The 19398-nt window shown below is 38.5% G+C and overlaps 1 protein-coding gene across 2 annotated transcripts in view; it reads left to right on the forward strand.

The window, feature by feature from the left end:
- Positions 1–19398, forward strand: part of PSMB2 (proteasome 20S subunit beta 2) — a 33718-nt gene that overhangs the window by 245 nt on the left and 14075 nt on the right. The window contains exons 2-3 of one of the 2 annotated variants that reach the window (XM_060625208.2): positions 4868–4990; positions 7358–7428. In XM_060625208.2, coding sequence (XP_060481191.1) covers positions 4868–4990; positions 7358–7428 — 194 coding nt within the window. The remainder of the gene's footprint in view (positions 1–4867; positions 4991–7357; positions 7429–19398) is intronic. The other variant, XM_081796437.1, reaches the window with a different exon arrangement.

The following is a 19398-nucleotide window of genomic DNA, read 5'->3' on the forward strand; positions in this document are numbered from 1 at the left end:
GGTTTGGGGGCAGTCGGACGGAGTTCGTAGCGGGTTGGGTGAGCACCAGGGAAGACTGGGAGGTGGAATCCCGCGTGCCCTGCTCTGCACTTGCTTAGTTTTTGGAACGAGGAGACGGGCAGACTGGCCTAGGGCCTTGGCATTCGCTCCTCCTAAGGCTCCTAGGTCAGTGCTCTGCTCTGGCCTTCGTTAGATGTTTGCTGGGTGAGTTGCCTGTGGGAATTCAGTTTTTATGTGTTCAAGCACCTGCCGGGCACCAGGGTCCCTAGACCCCCGAATCTTTGATAAAGTTTTCCTGTTGTTGTCGCTACTAATGAGGTTAGTTTCCTGGTGGTATAAGGTGAGATCCTGGGGAGACTGAGACTATGTGTGGGACTAGAAACTTGGCATTTCCCTCCCGCTGCCTGTTTCTTCCCATTTCTCAGCCCTGATCCTCCTTTTCCGGTTTTCCAGGGCACTGGCGGCCAAGTTTTCTTTGTATTTAAGTTTTTTTTTTTTTTTTTTTTTTTTTGTATTTAAGTATTAAGTAGTTCGGGGTTTGGAGCCTTTTGACTTAATTTGCTCTGTGACCTTGTACAAGTTATTTCGCAGTGCCCAGATTTCTTCATCTGTTCAATCAGGTTAGTAATACCAACCTCACAAGCTTGTTGGGAGAATTGAGTGAAAAAGTTTGGTGCAAATGCTTAGTGCAATGACAAATAGGTAGTAGTGATAATACTAAGTACTTAAGTAATGATTTACATGAATTCATTTAAACTTTTAAGATAGACATTAGTATATCGTCATTTAACAGCTGTTTGTGCTGAGGCCTAGAGGTTAAGAAACTTGCCTAAGGCCACAAGAGGCAGAACCCGGGTTCAAACCAGTGCAGTTTGACTCAGATCTTTTGCCCACAAGTATTGTACTATACTGTCTCCCCATAGTCAGTACTTAATAATTTTTTAAAGATTTGGGTTGTTGATCTGTTGAATCTAAGAGTGTCTTTTCATGACTGATCATAGACATGCTACTGTTGAAAGAGTATTATGCTTTGGCACAGATGGCTTAATGTTTATTTGACAAATAGGTTTTGGGTACCTGTGTTGCCCATTACAGTGCTGGGTGTTGAAGGGATGTGAAGAAGAATAAGATGTGGCCTGTATCTTAAAAGAAGTTACAATTTAATAAGGGACTCAGATGTGTGTACAAATAATTCTAGTATAAGCTAGAAAGTTATGCTGTGTATATAAAAATGCAAACTTGTCCTGTAGTGCAGAGGACGAAGAAATTGTTTTTAGGTAGTTCAGAAGAAGAGATTCTTTCAGGTTGTGGAGATTAGGTAAAGCTTTGAAGGCAGGCTATAGTTAATCTTTGGTTTAAGGAAAGAAAAATGATTAAATCGGGAAGTATGTGCCCATCACTGCTTTTAGAGGTGACAGGCTTCTGATTGTCAGGCTGTCACCACTTGGGGAGATGGAAAAAACTGAGGGACTTTGCTTGAATTCTGTTCTTTTTGAAGAAGAGAGACCTAAAAGTGACTTGTTAGACATCTATGGTATGAATTGGATTATTCCTCAAGTCAGATGACTTTTGAAATCCCATGATCAGTTTATAGAAGTTTTATTTGTAAATCATGCTTTCCAAAAGAGTCAGCTTGTTTTGAGAGTAAATCTGTCCATTATTTTGAATGCTAAGACCTTTGATATACAGGTGATTTTAGCAGGAAGTATTGTCTAGGTAGAACAGTAATGAAGTCAGTACCTTTACGGGTATTCTGTATAATCCTCACAGGGGTCTAAGACATTAAGAAAATAAGAAAATAGGTACTACAAGATGATTTTGTATGATAAAAGAAGGATAGGTAGTCAATATTAGGTTAGTTTTTAATGATTTCAGGAGCGAAGCCTGAGGGTATTCAGAAAAAAGAAAGGTCACTGTGGCATGGAGGAAAGATGAGTTTGAGTTAGTTCTTGAAAAATAGTTGGAAATAATTGCACTTAATTCTAATTTTCCTATAGTCTTTTCTAGGTATAAAATGTTTTATGATAGGAGCTTTGGAATTCTATGAGGACTTTTCCCTATCTTTCATGAAGGAACTTAAGTAGAGTAAGCAAGAATGCTGAAAATGAGTAACCTTTTGGGATTTATTTTCTCCAAGTATAAAGTAAGAATGATACTTCCAATCAGTTATTTGTTTTTGTTTTTGTTTTTTTGGTTTGTCACTTTGTGATGTTTTGATAGAGAGAAGATGTTTCCCAGAGATTGCTTGCTTATGGAAATGCCCCAAGTCTTCGGTTTGGTTATATGCCACATTACATGTCTCTTGTCTCCTGGTCTGTATAGAATTACTTTTAAATTACTCAGAGCCCTTCAACCCACGCAGAGTGCTTTTTTCCCCTGAATTCATAAAGCATGTGTAATCTGAACTACATTGTCTAATACTGAGTATAATAATATTGTGCATGTACAGTTTTCCCTACCTATGAGTTAGGTAGGGGTAAGTGATAGTATAACCATTTTGTACACTTGAAAACTAGGGCCCAAGTTCAGAGTGCTGAGCCCAGATTATAACCAGGGTCTACTGGGGCACCTGGCTGGCTCAGTTGGAGGAGCATGCAACTCTTGATCTCTGGGTCACGAGTCATGAATTCACGCCCCACGTTGGGCATGGAGCCTACTTAAAATAAACAAACAAACAAATAAATAAATAAATCAGTCAGTCAGTCAGTCAGTCATGAGTTCAAGCCCCATGTTGGTCATGGAGCCTACTTAAAATCAATCAATCAATCAATCAATCAATCCAAGATTTTGGGTTCTAGTACAGTTGGCTTTTCTCAGTATTGTATACTGATATTCTTCATTTTGTTGTCTCATTTGTTTCATGTATGTGGATCTTGTAAGTTCTTTGTCAAGGATTAGAAATTCCCTAGTGCTACATAGGCTGTTTCCTCAGGGAGCTATTAGCATCTATAACATCTCCCTTTGCTGTTCACTGGACACACGATAGATGCTTAAAAAACACTTTTGGCCTTATATTAAATTAAGTTCATTTAAAAATTGAACAGTTTACTGCCCAGAATTTTAGCATTTCTCCTAAATGTGACATTAATTCTTTGTAAACAAGCTTTTCTCTTTCCAAAATAAGAACACCTTTTTTTCTCATTGTGAAAATAATGCAAACTTATTAATGTTTTCTTATAAAAATGATGCAGGTTTAGTATAGGCATTTTATTTCATTTTTAATTTTTTTAATATTTATTTATTTTTAAGAGAGAGAGAGAGAGAGAGACAGAGTGCGAGCAGGGGAGGGGCAGAGAGAGACAGGGAGACCCAGAATCCGAAGCAGGCTCCAAGCTGTCAGCACAGAGCCTGAGGTGGGGCTCGAACTCACAAACTGAGAGATCATGACCTGAGCCGAAGTTGGACACTTAACCTACTGAGCCACCCAGGCGCCCCAGTATAGGCATTTTAAGAAATGGTAGCAAGCACGAAGAAAGAAATAAAAATTGTGCATACTCTTGCCACTGGCAAGAACCTAGATGCCAGTGGCATCTAATACTCTTCTGGTCCTTTTTCTTTGGAAAGGTAATATATCCATATATGTTTGTTTTTTGGTTTTATGACCAAGTTTGCAAACTAACAGTCTTTGAGTCTTCTGTAGCCTATAATAAATGAATAAAAGTGTTTGTATAGGAGTTTCAAGGCAGTTTGATACTATCTGCAGGTAGTTTGTGTGATTTTTTTTTTTTTTCAGTCTAAGAAGTCTTACGGTTCTACAACTCAAACATTTGTAAAATAACTTGACTGTAGCATTTTGTTCATTAAATCTTATTAAGGTATTTTGGCATTTCAGAAGCTTTCAAATAGCTTTCAAACCTGACTCCCAGGGAAGATTATTCAGCACTATTTGAAAAATGGAAAGTGAAAGTGAGAGTGGGATAGGGACATTTGGGCCTTTTCTGAAGCTACATGCTGAACATGGGGTTTTCTTCCTCAGGCACTAATTGCTATATGAGTATTTGTTTATCTGTGTACTCTGAATGGATGTGGTTCAACTAGATTAGATTAGACTTTTGGGATTTTTGAGGTTATTTTTAAATAGCTTAGTGTTAAAATATTCATTAGTATTTTTGCTCTGGCAGTCATTTTAATTTTCTCTTTGCTTTGGAAATGGTGTTGATTTACTTTTTAAGGTGATTTATATTCTCAGTTGATTTTTTTTGTTCTTTCTCAAGAGGGCTCCTTAATTTTCATTTTGGCACTGGTTCTTCATCTGTGCTTTTGTGTGTGTATAAACAAAATAACTAACATTTGTATTTGTAGAGACATTGCAGGGCTTTGTAATCATGAACCTAAAGATAATGGCCATTGGCTTGGTTCCTTCAATTTCTTTGAAGGTTCTGTTTTTTTGCATTTCAGATGCCTTTAAATGTATTTAACTGTATTTTCAATGGTCGGCCTTCAAATGTATTCTGCAACTGAGATTGACCTTAATAAAATACACCAATGGGTTTAACATGGAGAGTGAAAGAGAGTAATTAATATAGTTGCCCATTAAAGTCTTTTAAAAACAGGGCTGCCTGGGTGGCTCAGTCGGTTGCATGTCTGCTCTTGATTTTGGCTCATGATCTTGCAGTTCATGGTCCCGTGTCTGGCTCTGCTTGGGATTCTTTTTCTCCCTCTCTCTGCCCCTCCCCTGCTCACACGTACTTTTTCTCTCTATCAAAATAAATAAATCAACTTTAAAAAATGTTTAAAGTCTTCTAAAAACAGTGATTAGCAAAATTATTCAGTATAGTGATTGATAAACTATATTTATGGCTTCCTGTGTGATAGCAGTAAATTTCTGATGAGGTAATTTTTAACACTATTTTTTGTCTTTGAGCAGATCATGACAAGATGTTTAAGATGAGTGAAAAAATCTTACTTCTGTGTGTTGGAGAGGCTGGAGACACTGTACAGTTTGCAGAATATATTCAGAAAAATGTGCAACTTTATAAGATGAGAAATGGTGGGTAATGCTTGGAATGTAACTTTGGTTGATTTGTCTTTAAATCTGAACTAAAAACGAATACTCTCCACTGGCAATTCTACATATGAGCAGACCAATGTGGCCATATTTTTATTTGAATCTTCCTACTTTTAAAACCTTAACTAGACTCTCCTTCTGATCCTGAAGATTTTCTGTAAAAATCCTGGAGCAGAAAAGAGAACCATTATAACACTGATACTCGAGGGCCACCTTGGAGATGAACATGGTAGTATCAGTCTTTTTAAGTGTTAGGTATTTCAGAGGATGTTATTTGAGCTAAGGTATGGCTGAACCTCAAAGCTAAAAGACCTCAGTTGAACTTGGTTTTACTATTCTTTTTTTTAATGTGGCAAGTTACTTATCCTTTCTGGGCCTTTATTTTCCTCATCTCTAAAATGAGATGATAATAATAATAATAATATTAATTAATAATATGTAAAATGCTTGTGAACTTAAAGCTCTGTGTAATTGTGGGAGATTTACTATCAAAAAGAGTTCTGCCTTGCCTTTCTGGTAGATTCGTGTCTAGGAAGATAATTAGGATTTTTGTGAGTTTCCTCTGGGGCTAATGAGCTCTAATCCTTGTTAGAGGATTCGTCAGTAGGATTTCCTCATTAGGCAAAGCATTATTATGAAATAATACTGCCACTAGCCCTATTATCCAGGAAAGTTCATAGTGTCACTAGCAGGAAAGACCTTCAGTTACTTTACAGTTTAATACACTTAGACACAGCACTGGTATAATATGGAGCTGTGAAAGAACTTAATTTGAATATCATTGTATAAAATGGCTGCATATGACCCAATTATGTAGTTTTTTAGGTAGTAAATTTAGCATCATACATTCAGTTCCATGAATATTTTTGAGGGCCTCCTCTGTCTTAAGCACTCTGGCTAGTACCACAGAGAATTCAAAGATGAAAAAGGAACCTGAAGCACATGGCACTTAGGTTTAGGCAAGTTAAGAGTATTTCAAGAAATTTTTTTTTTTTTCTAGTGGCTCTACTTTCTGCCTACATGGCAGGCGAGGGAAGCCAATAATGTCTCTCAAGTACGGTAGCTGCAGCAATATTTCATGATTGGAGGGGGAGGAAGAGTAAACCAGTTGAGAGAGTTGCTTGTTACATGGGTTTTGGAGTTGAAAGTCAGTGCAGAAAACAAAAGTCGTGTATGGTTAAAATTGCCTTTAAAATCTTAAATTACCTGTCAGGTGTAGTTTTGTGTATATAACCCTGCACAGTAATTCTTAATGCATATTAAAGTTTGAGAACTGAGATAAAATAAGGGAAAGGAAGAAAAATCTATATATAAATAGGAATCAGACCTTTCTGCCTTTAAAATAACTGTAAAATCCTTAGTGGTGTTTAGGGGATTAGGTGGAAAATTGCAAAGTATTCCTGCTTGTTCAGAGTTGCTCCCCTTATAATTTAATAGGTACTGATAGGCTTGTTGTGAGCATGAAATTCAATAACATATGAAAGCACGTAGCATAGACCTTGAAACATAATTACTGTTCAATAAATATTTGTTAGAATTTTAATCTAAATCTTACCTGCTGTAACACTGGTGTTTGAATTGTTGTAGGGAATAATTTAACCACATGCTGTCTGTCTTTCCAAACTGGCATTTCCTGCATGGGGCTGCTCAGTTTTGGGTCATTCTTGGGTTTTGGCACTAGTGCCTTTTTACTGGGGGGTTAAGTTCCAAAGTGAGTGCAGTATTAAACACATACCTGATGGCATTTCTCTGGGCTGTAGTTTTGTTGTCATTACGACTTTCTTTTTAGAGGTTTTATGCTTGAGATACTCTGTTTTTTAAAAATGTTGTAGATAGTGATGGAAACGTGTTTTTCTGTGGCCTGTACTTTTGAAAATCATTTAATAAAGTTACTTATTTTTTTTAAAAGAAAATCTTATGAAATATGACTGAGGCAGTCCTAACTTCCAGCCTCTCTTTTCCCAATATCCTTTTTAAATAAACTTTAAAAATCAGCATCTTGAGACCTCGTTCTTTTCTTTCCTAATACTTGTGTATTTGTACCCCTTTCTATAGAGGAAACCACAGTCTATTGATGAATGATCAGCTTAAGCAAGGCTGTGCATTTGATCTCACCATAGAATAGTTGCCTTGGTTCTGTGTTGTGGCCAGGAATCACTGTCAGTACTAACCAGCTATTTCACAACTGTTGTGTGGGGAAACGGACAAAAAGTAGGATTATACTCTTCGTTCTGTGTACTTTATGTACTCTGGGTGTACAGAGGGTGGAAGGATGTAAGAACAGGAGTAGTGAGATGATTTCGGGTGCTGTTATTTCTTCTGCTTATGACTGTTTATCTCTTGGACCAGGTTATGAATTGTCTCCCACAGCAGCAGCTAATTTCACACGCCGAAACCTGGCTGACTGTCTTCGGAGTCGGGTAAGCAGTATAGCAAGTAGCCTTACATGAGAGCAGAAAAATCTTCTGTGCTTCTTCTATATTCCTATTATATAGTAGTAATTTTGCCCTTTTTTGGACCTCCTGAGCCCTTCTCATTATTGGTACTTATTCACTCTTCAGGCTGTTTGGATTTGTTTTCTTTTTCTGCATATTCGCTAATTAAAGCCTGAGGGGAAAAGACATTCACAGAGAATTTGGATGGGTCACACCAACATGAAGGCCTGAGATAGATAGCCTTTAAAAATTTTCGTCAGTGTTTTCATAGCAAACCATGATTCTTAATTCCTACAGCTAAAAGTTCTTACATGGTAGTGGAGGTAAGATCTTGAAAATAACAATGCACATTTCACCTTGAGATTATCTGTCTTTCTGTGATTATTCTTGCCATAGCACACAGAATTATTCATCTTCACTTACTTTGGCCTTGTTGCTATCTTAGAGCTATTTTGGTTCTAGCAACAGCATGTTAAAAGATGGCAACATTAAGTTAAGGATTGAATGTATTAAAGATTGTGTAGGATGTGCCAAGAAAGTTCATGTGATTGCTAAAGGTGTGTATTATTCCCTTCCCACGGGGACTAAGTAAATGGAGACTTATCATGTGACCTTACCCCCTGTGCCTGTGTACTCATCTATGACATCGAGATAACTTCCTAACCCCACAGGAGTGCTAGGAAAATGAATGCTTGTAAATCATAATATTTAACATTCATATGACTTTTGCCTAAAGCATTTTGCTTAATAATTTAATCTACTCACTATTCCACTGAGATACATAGTAGTTAATTCTCTGTCACTGATACAGAATGAATGGCATAAAGTGGCAAAGGGACTAGTTACAGGTCACCCAGCAGGTCAGCAGAGCTACGCTAATGGTGCCATAATTACTTGACTGTTCTGCCTTACACCAGCTCGTTGGTTTTTTGGTAGTGTTTCTAGAACATCAGCACTATTCATGTTTTTATTATGGTTTTAGTTTCATCGGCACTTGCTTAAGCTGAGTTATGACAGGAGTCTAAACAATACAGGTGTTATTTTTTTTTTTTAAGTTACTTATTACAGGTCTTTAAAGGAGTTTATTTTCTAGTGCCTAATAACCCTGGATTGAGAACTTCTTAATAAATAGAGCCTCTTTTTCTCAGTGTTACCTTTGGCCTAGGGGCTTGTGCAATATAAGGATTGTGAGATTTGAAGAGAAGCTAGAGATACGATGGTGGGAAGGAGACAAATTTACCTATATTGTTTTGATCGGGGTAAAAGGTCATTGGCCTTTTCTTGCTCACTGCTCTGTGAGAGAGGAAAATGGGTCAGATACGAGCTTTCCCGCCACTCAGAAATTCCTGTGGTATTTGGTAATACCACAGCATACTGTGGCTTGCTGTGTGAAATATTCCTGTGACTTGTCAGGCAGAACTGGGATGAGAATTCCAGCTTTGAGCACAATAAATACTTTGTCATAAGTATAGCAGACATTAAGTAAATTAAGCTCCTTTTAGAACTGAGATAAGAGTGGCAATGCGCTTCATGCAAATGCATTGGATCTGGTTAATCTCCTAGCAGACACATTTGATGTCTTAACAAATAAATATCCCTTGTAGACAGTGATATAGGGCTCTAGTAAGTATTGACAGACTCTGCCTGTGGTTCTGAGTCCAGTCTCCGCTCGCCACCCTTCTATCAAGTTAGATTGTTCCAAAATACAAGTTTATGTTTTAGTCATTTTATTCTGGGGAGAAAGATGATATTTTTTTTAGTCTTCCTAATAAGTGCAAAGTCACTAGATTTAGTACATGTGTACACTCACACATGAGACTTATTTTGGGTCAGCCAGTTACCATGTGTATAACTTTGTGTCTGTAGCTCAGATTGTTTGATTTCTAAGTTGCTCCGTGTGTGTGTGTGTGTGTGTGTGTGTGTGTGTGTGTGTGTGTGTGTCTGGGGGTGGTATTTGGTTGGGAGGACATTTATTTATTGCAGAGTACATAATGAATTTTAAATTAACTTGTTCTTCAAGATGCAGGCAGGTTTAGCATTGTGGTTAAGCACCATCTCTGGAATTAGACTACTTCAGTTTAAATCTGTGCTCACTGACTTACTACTAGCTGTGTCTTTGGACAGATTCTAAGCTTAATTTCTCTGTTTACAGATAATAGCACCTACTTCACAGAATTATTATAAAGATTAAATGAAGTAATCATGCAAAGCTGTTAGCACAGTGTGTGGCGCGTATGACTAATAAATCACTTGTTTCTATGCTGCTATTGCTGCTTGGTTGAAGAAGCAATTTAATAGGTATAAGTTTCTTATGAGATTCTTTGTTGTGTTTTTTTAGTTGAACTGATTTGCTGCTAAAGAGGAGGATATAAAAAATTATTGATTGATAGGAAAAATAGCAATAAACCAACATTGATCATTTAGTATGTGCAGGGCTTTGGTCTAGATCAACACAGTCCAGTTTGGTAGCCACTAGTCATATATGGCAATTACAATTATAAGTAATTAAATAAAATTTAAAATTTAGTTCCTAGGTGAGAGTTTCTTGGACTTTGAATGAGAAATAAACTTTTGTTTCTATAAAAATAATTTGGTTCCTCAGTCACAGTCGCCACTTTTCAAGTGCTCAATAGCCACATGTGGCTAGTGGCTACCATATTGGACATTGCCAATATAGAACATGTGCGTCATCATAGGAGGTTTTCTTGGACAGCGCTATTCTAGATATATACGTGACCTTACTTAATGCTTACTATGACACCATAAAGATGAATGTTATCCCCATTTTACTTACAAGGCTATTAAGACTGGTTAATAAAGAGTTTAAAGAGTCTGTTATGTGTCCAGGTATACCAAAGACACATATATAGCCTGTAAAAGGCTGAGGTAAGATTCTAACTCCAAATACCATGCTCTTTCATACTGTCTCCCTTATTAGTTACTGCACTAACATATAAGTATGTTTGTGCATTTGGGGAAGCATAAAATTTCCAGTTCTATTAAATGTGTCAAGATCTCTGTATAGGATTATATAGATAACATATAAATATGTGCCCATTGTAGGTGTTCAGTAAGTATTTGCTGAATAAATGTCATCCAGATGATCCACAGATACCACTGAAAATGTTATTATACATTTATATACTGGAAGGGAATTGCATTAAAATATTTTTCATGAGGAGCGCCTGGGTAGTTCAGATGATTAAGTGTCTGACTCTTGATTTCAGCTCAGGTCATGATCTCGTACTTTGAGATCAAGCCCCATGTCAGGCTTTGTGCTGACCATGAAAATGCTGCTTAGGATTTTCTCTCCTTCTCTTTCTGCCCTTCCCCCTTCTCTCTCTCTCTCTCTCTCTCTCTAAAAAATAAATAATAAACTTTAAAAAATATTTTTATTGAATGGATATTACTTCACCATGTAAGAATTAAAGATAAGGTTAGCAGGAAAAGATGGGAAAAAAAACCACACTGATGGGGAGAGGGGAATCTAGAGGACTCATTCTAGCTTTTTATTTAAATACATGTGTACATTTAAGTTGCTCTCCTCCATATACACCAGGGAGCAGGAAAAAGGCATATTAGGCTTTTTGCTATGGGTTTGACCCCCCACTTTCAAATACTTAAGAGGCTTCTTTGAGCATAGGTTTTGGAATCACAGAGTTCTGATGTGTTCTCTGGTATGTACTAGTTTGTGTAATCTTGACTAAGTCCCTTATGTTTGCTGAGTCTCACTTTCATCTGTTTAGAAGGAAGGAACAATCAAATGTGACAGATTACAAGAACTGAGACTTCGCCATTAGTTTAATAAAATATATTTGAATGAGTGAATGATACCTTCTGGAAAATAGTATTTAATAACTGACGTCTTCATTAAGAAAATGCTATTTGGAGGGGTACCTGGGTAGTTCGGTTGGTTAAGCGTCCGACTTCAGCTCAGGTCATGATCTCACGGTGTGTGAGTTCGAGCCCCGCATTGGGCTCTGTGCTGATAGCTCAGAGCCTGGAGTCTGCTTCAGATTCTGTGTTTCCCTCTTTCTCTCTATAACACTCTGTGTGTGTGTGTGTGTGTGTCTCTCTCTCAAAAATAACATAAACATTAAAAAATAAAAGAAAATGCTATTTGGATTTTAATAGGATTATTTTGAAAATTTTGTAATGACTTTTAGGCATAGTTTGCACAATGCTTATTTAAATTCTCCTTATGATTTGATTAATGGGCTATAGAAGGGAGAGTGATAAGTAATGGGGCTATTTCTTGCTTGAAATGGCACATTTGGTGTAGCCTATTTGAATGCCCTAAAATTATTTGTTATTATCCACCCTGATCTCCATTTTACATATAGGGAGGCCTAGGTATGAACCAGCCAAATCTGATATCCTTGGGGAATGTGGAGTTTCATGGCAAGGTTTAGAGTAGAATGCTGCCCTTCATGGTATGTAGTCTTCAGGGCTTTACTACTGCTACTCACTGGCCAAAGTGTTTTCATAGAACCTTTCTGCCAAGTACTTGGTGAGCTTTTGGTAATTTATTTTTTTATAGGACTATACACCTAAAAAATGGAAATAATGAGTTGGGAAAATATCAGCCAGCCTGGTGTAGTGGTTTTCAAACTATTTCATGAAGTTGCCTTAGAAAAGTCACAAAGAAGAGCAGTATAGTGAAATGTTAGCTGTGTTTCATATAGGTCAACGTAACTTTTATCTATTTTATATATTGGGATTCCATGTACAATTTTATTTGAAAACAAACAAACAAAAAGGTTTCACTGTCCCCTTCCCACCAAAGTTTGAAAACCAGTGGTATAACTGAAAGAGCCCTGCCTCAGGAGGTTTAGCACTAGCTCTCTTGTGAGCTAGTTAAAATACCTTTGGAGAAAGAGGGAATTTGGATAATTTTGTATGGTTTCTTCTAGCCCCCAAATAGTGTAATTTAAAGATCTAATGTCAAGACCATAAGCAGACTTGAATTTATTTTTTCAGGGAAAGGTAAAGAGTATGTAGGAAAGAATTTCAGATATTAGTCATTTCTAAAAGTGACCGTGACTTGTCCCAGTACTTGGCCTCAATTTATGTGTGTTTAGTCTGCTTTATAGTAGGCACGTATAGTGTGGTCTTGTCCTAGAAGAATCCTGTTGCTTTGAGCCTCTGTCTGACCACTAGAGTTATTGTCATCTTGCCTTTGGTGGCTGGCACAAAGATGTCATGTGTTTATTGGTATCAGTGAGGTCATGTGACCTGGAGAGCAGATGGCCTTGGTGAAACCTTGACTTTACAGGTCTTGTCCTGTAACACAACCAACCATTTGCTGCATATGATTAAAATGTCACTAACAAGGGTAATTTCGCATGCTTTTTGGCGAATGTGGTTAGCAGGATGTGACATGACACAGCACTACCTTCTTCCTCCAAGTGCCATCTCCCTGGAGGCCTTGCCTCCTCTGCTCACCCCCGTCTCACCATGCCCAGGCTTGCCTTCCAGCTCACCTGCTCCAGATGGGCGGCACAGTGGGAGGACCCTGGCAAAGGCAGATGTGTTTATTTTCCGGAGACAAAATGTTTTACTGCTGCAGATGGCAGTGCCTTCAAGCAAATGGCAGCCTTTGACACCGCTGCCACACAGCCTGGGCATCTTGACAGACAGAGCTGGCTTACTTTTGGTGAGGGGGAAACTGAAAAAAAAAATCAAGATGTTCATCATGAAACTCATGGAATTTCGGTGCAAGCAGCAGTTCTTTTAGACCTGGAGAACAGTTCTTTCCCACCAGACCTCAGTCAGCTAGGCAGTTAACTGGATTTTCAAGATGAGCTGAGCCAAGAGTTATAGGTCTGTTAGTTATTTTGTTTCCTAGGCTGAGTAGGACATACAGAAAAACTGAAAACATATGGCTACATTTAGATGGATATTCAGTGGTACTGCAAAACACATGTGCATCCCAGCTCACATCTCACAGGAGTCTCTTAGGATTGGGCGTGGCTCATGTCTGCCCCATTTGAGATGCCACTGTTCTATTTTTAGTGGTCATATTGATTATCTAAAGGCCCAGGGACAGATACTTGAAGTTGAGATGCCTTAATTAATATGACATATATTTTGTGCATATAGTGTTTTTCTACCAAGAAGAATAAGAGTTCTGACAGCTGCACTTTGAAGCAGTTTGCTTATAGTCATTAGGGCTTGACTAAAGTCCATGAGGAAGACAAAGACTTGGATGTTGAATCATTAAACTTACTCATCTTCTAAGAAAAAATGGCTTAAGAATATCCTTTTTCGAAAATTACTGGCTTTATCAGGAATCCTTCCCACCCCTCCTACCCCCTTTTTTAATATGTGCTGTTTTTCCCAGCCCTAGTGCTGATAGAGTTAGGAGTTTGCAGGTGTAAAGTCCTCCCCTCTCCCCCCTTCCCATCTCTCTCCAGGGGGTTGTATGTGAGAAGGTGTTGCTTTCTCACTCAGAGAGCATATATGTGCTACCCTGTTGGATGCCTGCTGTGAGCAGAGAGAACCCCTGTTCTGGTTGAATGGAATGAGCTTATTGGGTGGCTGGGATTGTGCAACCCCATAATGCCAATTTTTCACTTAGAGCATCTTTCCTACCCACAATGGGGTTGATGGTAACTGGTCTAAATTCATACTGTTTTGAAACTTATGTCCTGAAAATTATGTGGTTTCCTATTAAGGTTTGGTGTAAGCCAGGAGCAGCAAAGTACTGTGTCTGCTTAGTAAAAACGTGCTTTTACTTTGAAAATGTTTACCATTAGAAGTGCGGGTTTACCCTGCCTTTTAGGATTGTTTTAAACCAGTGCCCTGACCTGTGTGAGCATTCCCTCACACTCACAGATACAAATACACATACACCCTGACATCTTGATGCCTCTTTTATTCCCCCCCCCCACAGCCCCTAATGTCTTTATTCTAACTTATTTTTTTAATTTTAATTCCAGTATAGTTAACATACAGTGTTATATTAGTTTCAAGTGTACAATATAGTGATTCAACTTGATGCCTCTTTTTTGCCCTGGCCCACGATCATTCAGGGATATTAATTCAGGGGCTGATCCCAAAAACTCTGTGAGGTTTTCCTGTACTCTCCCCAATAACAGTCATCTAAAATGAAGGAGAGTGGGAAGGAAGTCTTTGAAGGGAGGAGTTGACTGTTCTGTTTCTCGACCTGGGAGCTAGTTACACATGTATTCATTTTATTCATTAAGCTGTATGTGTATATTTTGTGTACCTTTATATGTATATGTTATTTTACCAAAAAAAGCTTAAGGAAATAAGAAGGGTAAAAGGGCAAGAAAGTATAACACATTTTTTTAAAAGTTGAAGAGAGTAAGTTCAGATTTATCATTGCTTTTGAGTGGGGACAGCAGAGTAAATAGGATTAATTAGATTGAAAAGAAGAAAGGAAGGGAGAGGAAATAATCTCTGAATCTTTATAAAGTAACTTGCCAAAACTCTACGCTGCCTTTTTGATGCCTCCTAAAGTGTGCATTCTGTAGCTGAGAAGTTCCATAAGTGCTGATAGTCATTCAGCACATCTGCAGCCTGCATTGTCCTTGGGGCCAGGGAAACGGACGCAAAGCTCGGTGTGTGCCTTTAGATGGAGAACTTGCACTGCAGGGTGACAAGTGCCACAGTCGCCATACAGATAGATAGGTGCTCTGGGAACAGAACCTAACCCGAGCCTGAAAGGACTGGCTGTCATTAAAGGCAAAGGTGAAGCCAAAAGGAAAACCAGAAGCACAAACCAAAAGACAAGTGTGAGAGAATGTGTTAAGTCAGACAGGGGTTTTCTAATGATTTTTAGACTCTGAGCCTCCTACTCCTAATTTTTTACTTGTTTTAACTAGTGGAATACTATATACAAATTAGGGCTCTATTGATTGAAAAGATATATAAATAAATACCTTTATATAGTTTTTACTACATATGTACATATATTATAAAATCTGTAATCTAAATAGTTTGTTAAATATGGCTGAGGTTTTTAGGGGAATGGTAAAAGATTGAAACCAGAGAGTCCCTGTTATGAAGATTTTGATGAAAAAGCTTTATGCTAAAAGCACTGGGGCTCTCTGGAAGCTTGTTGGCTAAGAGAGGGTTAGCACAAACAGATGAGATTTGGTTAAACCATTGGCTCCTGTTTGCGGAAAGAAGAGAGAAGCAAGGAGACCAGTGAGGATCTTCCATGTCAGTTGAAGAGATAAGAGTAACTTATGTTGAACCTAGGCTGTTCTAATAGAAGGGCTCTGAAACACCGTTTTCCCCAGGATTTCCTTAGTGTTCTGTATCTGGTTGCTGTGGACATCCAGAAACATACACAGTCATATATAGTCCTAAATAGTCTTTTCCAGTGGATTGGTTTATTAACTCAGGAAGGTGAATCAGCTATGATGTTCAGCATTCATAGATATTCATGGGCATGCTTAGCATGTCCACCTTAATATTTGCCTAGTAGTATACAAAGCCTGGCTTCTGCACTTAAATTTTTGAGAACTGATTTAAAGGTATATGGAATCTTCAGTTTTCCCTGGGAACTGCCAGCTCATGAAAACCAGTTCAAGTGGCCCTTGTTGCAGATGTGGTGGCGTTGGTTTTCCCATTGCACAATCAGCAATTTTATTTTGATGTTATTTGGGAGAAAGCAGTATTTTTGATTAGCAAGTAAAATTAATGTAGAAAACAAATACTGTGTTAACTAGTTGGTATAATAAGGCATCTGTGCCATGCTGCATTTCAACTCATTAAATTTCTAAACTTCTAATTACGATAAGATTACAACTTTAATAGGAGAATGGTTCAAACTTGGGGTTAATAATGGCTTTAGGGAAGTAAAATGTACAGAAATATTGGAATTATTGAAGGGGAACTTTAAAATTTAGTTTTGCTAAAAATTGAAATATGCACAATATTTAACTTTTTTTGCTCCTAGAATTCAGATTCAGTTGACATTTATTGAGCACCTGCTACTTACTAGGCTTTTTTATTTTATTTTATTTATTTATTTATTTTTTAACGTTTATTTATTTTTGAGACAGAGAGAGACAGAGCATGAACAGGGGGGGGGCAGAGAGAGAGGGAGACACAGAATTGGAAGCAGGCTCCAGGCTCTGAGCCATCAGCCCAGAGCCCGACGCGGGGCTCGAACTCACGGACCGTGAGATCGTGACCTGAGCTGAAGTCGGACGCTTAACCGACTGAGCCACCCAGGCGCCCCTAGGCTTTTTTAAAACAATGTTCATTTATTTATTTTGAGAGAGTGTACATGCGCATGGGTAGGGGAAGGGGCAGAGAGAGAGGGAAAGAGAGAATCCTAAGCAGGCTCCGCACTGACAGCATGCAGCCCAACACGTTGCTGGATCTCACAAACCGTGCGACCATGTCCTGAGCCAACATCAAGAGTCACGCTTAACCGACTGAGCTGTCCAGGTGCCCCACTAGGTCTTCTTTCAGGAACTTTAACACAGATGAGCACTTTTCTTTTTTTTTTTTTTAATTTTTTTTTTTTTTTCAACGTTTTTTATTTATTTTTGGGACAGAGAGAGACAGAGCATGAACAGGGGAGGGGCAGAGAGAGAGGGAGACACAGAATCGGAAACAGGCTCCAGGCTCCGAGCCATCAGCCCAGAGCCTGACGCGGGGCTCGAACTCACGGACCGCGAGATCGTGACCTGGCTGAAGTCGGACGCTTAACCGACTGCGCCACCCAGGCGCCCCCGGATGAGCACTTTTCATTCCTAACATCTGTTGGGTGAACATTACTATCCCCATATTCAGATGGGGCACTTGGAGCTCCAGGGCCAAAGGACTGTCTCGGGTCTTCATTACTTGGGATCTAAATTGAGTTTTTTACATCTGCTCTATCATCTTTCCCCTTATTGAGAGCCTTCTTAACTCCTCGTTCTCCCATACCTTCTATTCCACTAGTTATTCCTGTCGTTTCTCCCTTCTAAATATATTTCATGTTGCATACCTCCCTCTCCATCCCTACTGCTTCTGCAGTGTCCTGTGACATGAAAAAGGCTTGGAGCAGCAGAGGAACAGGAGTGGTTTTCACTGGCTCCTCTTTGGTTTACAGGCTAAAGTTTGTATTCTTTAGGAAGCCAGTGACAGTATCATTCCAGTTCCTCTGCTTCCTGCTGAAATGACCTAATTCATTAGGTATACATGTCCCATATTCACCAGTACCCAAATGTTCCACATTCCTCCATGTTTCTTTACCTTCACATATGCTGTTTCCTCAATCTGGAATCCTCCTACTCATCTATCTTGTGAGCTCCTTCCAGACCTAGGCTTCCATCTTCATCACCTGGCATAAAGCTTCTCACACAGTAAATGCTGAGTAACTTTGGAGTTAAAGTAGGGACACCTGGGTGACTCAGTCCGTTAAGTGTCTGACTGTCGATTTTGGCTCAGGCCACGATCTCGCAGTGTATGGGTTTGAGCGCCACATCAGGCTTGGGGCTCACAGTGCAGAGCCTGCTTGGGATTCTCTCTCTGTCCCTCCCTCAAAAATAAATAAATGAAACTTTAAAAATAAATAAATAAAGTCACATGTCAAATGCAAAAGTGAAGTTGGTTGGGGTATCTGCCCATTTCATAACTATCCTATGTGTCTAGTCTAGTTCTTGCAGGATTTGGTTGAAGCCTTTTATAAATTGTGTACATTTATACTTCAGGTATAATCACCGTTGTTATTAGAAAGAGAGATTCATGGGTTTCCTTAAGAAGGACTGTATTGGAGAGGATTAAAACCAGAGTACATATGTCCTATATTGTTTAGGTACTAGGGATAGATATTCTTCTCCAGCCCTATCCATAGAGTCACAATCTTCTAGAGCTAGAAAAGTTACATAGGTTGTGAAGACTATTGGAAGTTGTTGAAATCTTAGAGGTTTTTTCTGAAGTGTTCAATATAGCAAACATTGCAATTCTAATATAGGTACAAAGTCCTTCTTCTTCTTCTTCTTCTTCTTCTTCTTTTTAAAATTTTAATGTTTGTTTTATTTTTGAGAGACAGAGTGGGGGAGGGGCAGAGAGAGAGAAGGAGACAGAATCCAAAGCAGGCTCCAGGCTCTGAGCTGTCAGCACAGAGCCCGACGCAGGGCTCAAACCCATGAACCGAGAGATCATGACCTGAGCCGAAGTCGGACGCTCAATGAACTGGGCCACCCAGGTTCCCCTACCAAGTCCTTCTTTAATTAAAATGGCAAAAGTGACATTGAAATTTTAAAATTATACCATCAAACCATGCAAAGCAGGTAGCTAGTGAATTCTGTTGATTATTGGAAATAAACTTCTGATTCAGTGTTCAGAGTACCAATATAAGAAAATAATAAACTGATCCATTTTGTTTATTAATGAATTTGCAAAATTGGGCATTGGCAAAGCAGTTATGATATTGGTATGTGTTTGTCAGATAAACAGATACCAATACCATAACTGCTATTTATTGAGTACTTACCGCATGTTTTATATATTTGTAGATGGTTTAGAGGAGTCATATGGTCTGACATTGAATTTGCCCTTTTAAAACTTAAAGTACTATAGGTTATGTAAGATGTGATACATGAAACAGAGAACAATAGACAGTGGTATGCAAAATAGTATAATCTGAAATATTTGAGTGTGAAACTGACATTTGCATATTGAATTATATTTTCACACTAATTTCCATTTTGTGGAGGCAGCATGGTTTCCTAGAAAAACACACAATGGAATCAGAAGTCTAAATTCTGGTCCTGACACTAATTAGCCATGTGACTTAGGGGCACATCACTGTCCCTTCTTTGAACTTGAGTCCCCACATTTGTGAAAGGGATGTTAGACAAGCTAGTTGAACTTTTCTTCTAAGTCTATAAACTGTACTCTCAGTGCCAAAGATGGGATTTTAGGGAGCTTTGACAATCAACTGGGCTAAAAGAAATAGCATGCACTGTCCCTTCAAAGCCCAGT

This window comes from Panthera onca, chromosome C1, assembly GCF_046562875.1.
Source record: "Panthera onca isolate mPanOnc1 chromosome C1, mPanOnc1 haplotype 2, whole genome shotgun sequence".
Lineage (NCBI taxonomy): Eukaryota > Metazoa > Chordata > Mammalia > Carnivora > Felidae > Panthera > Panthera onca.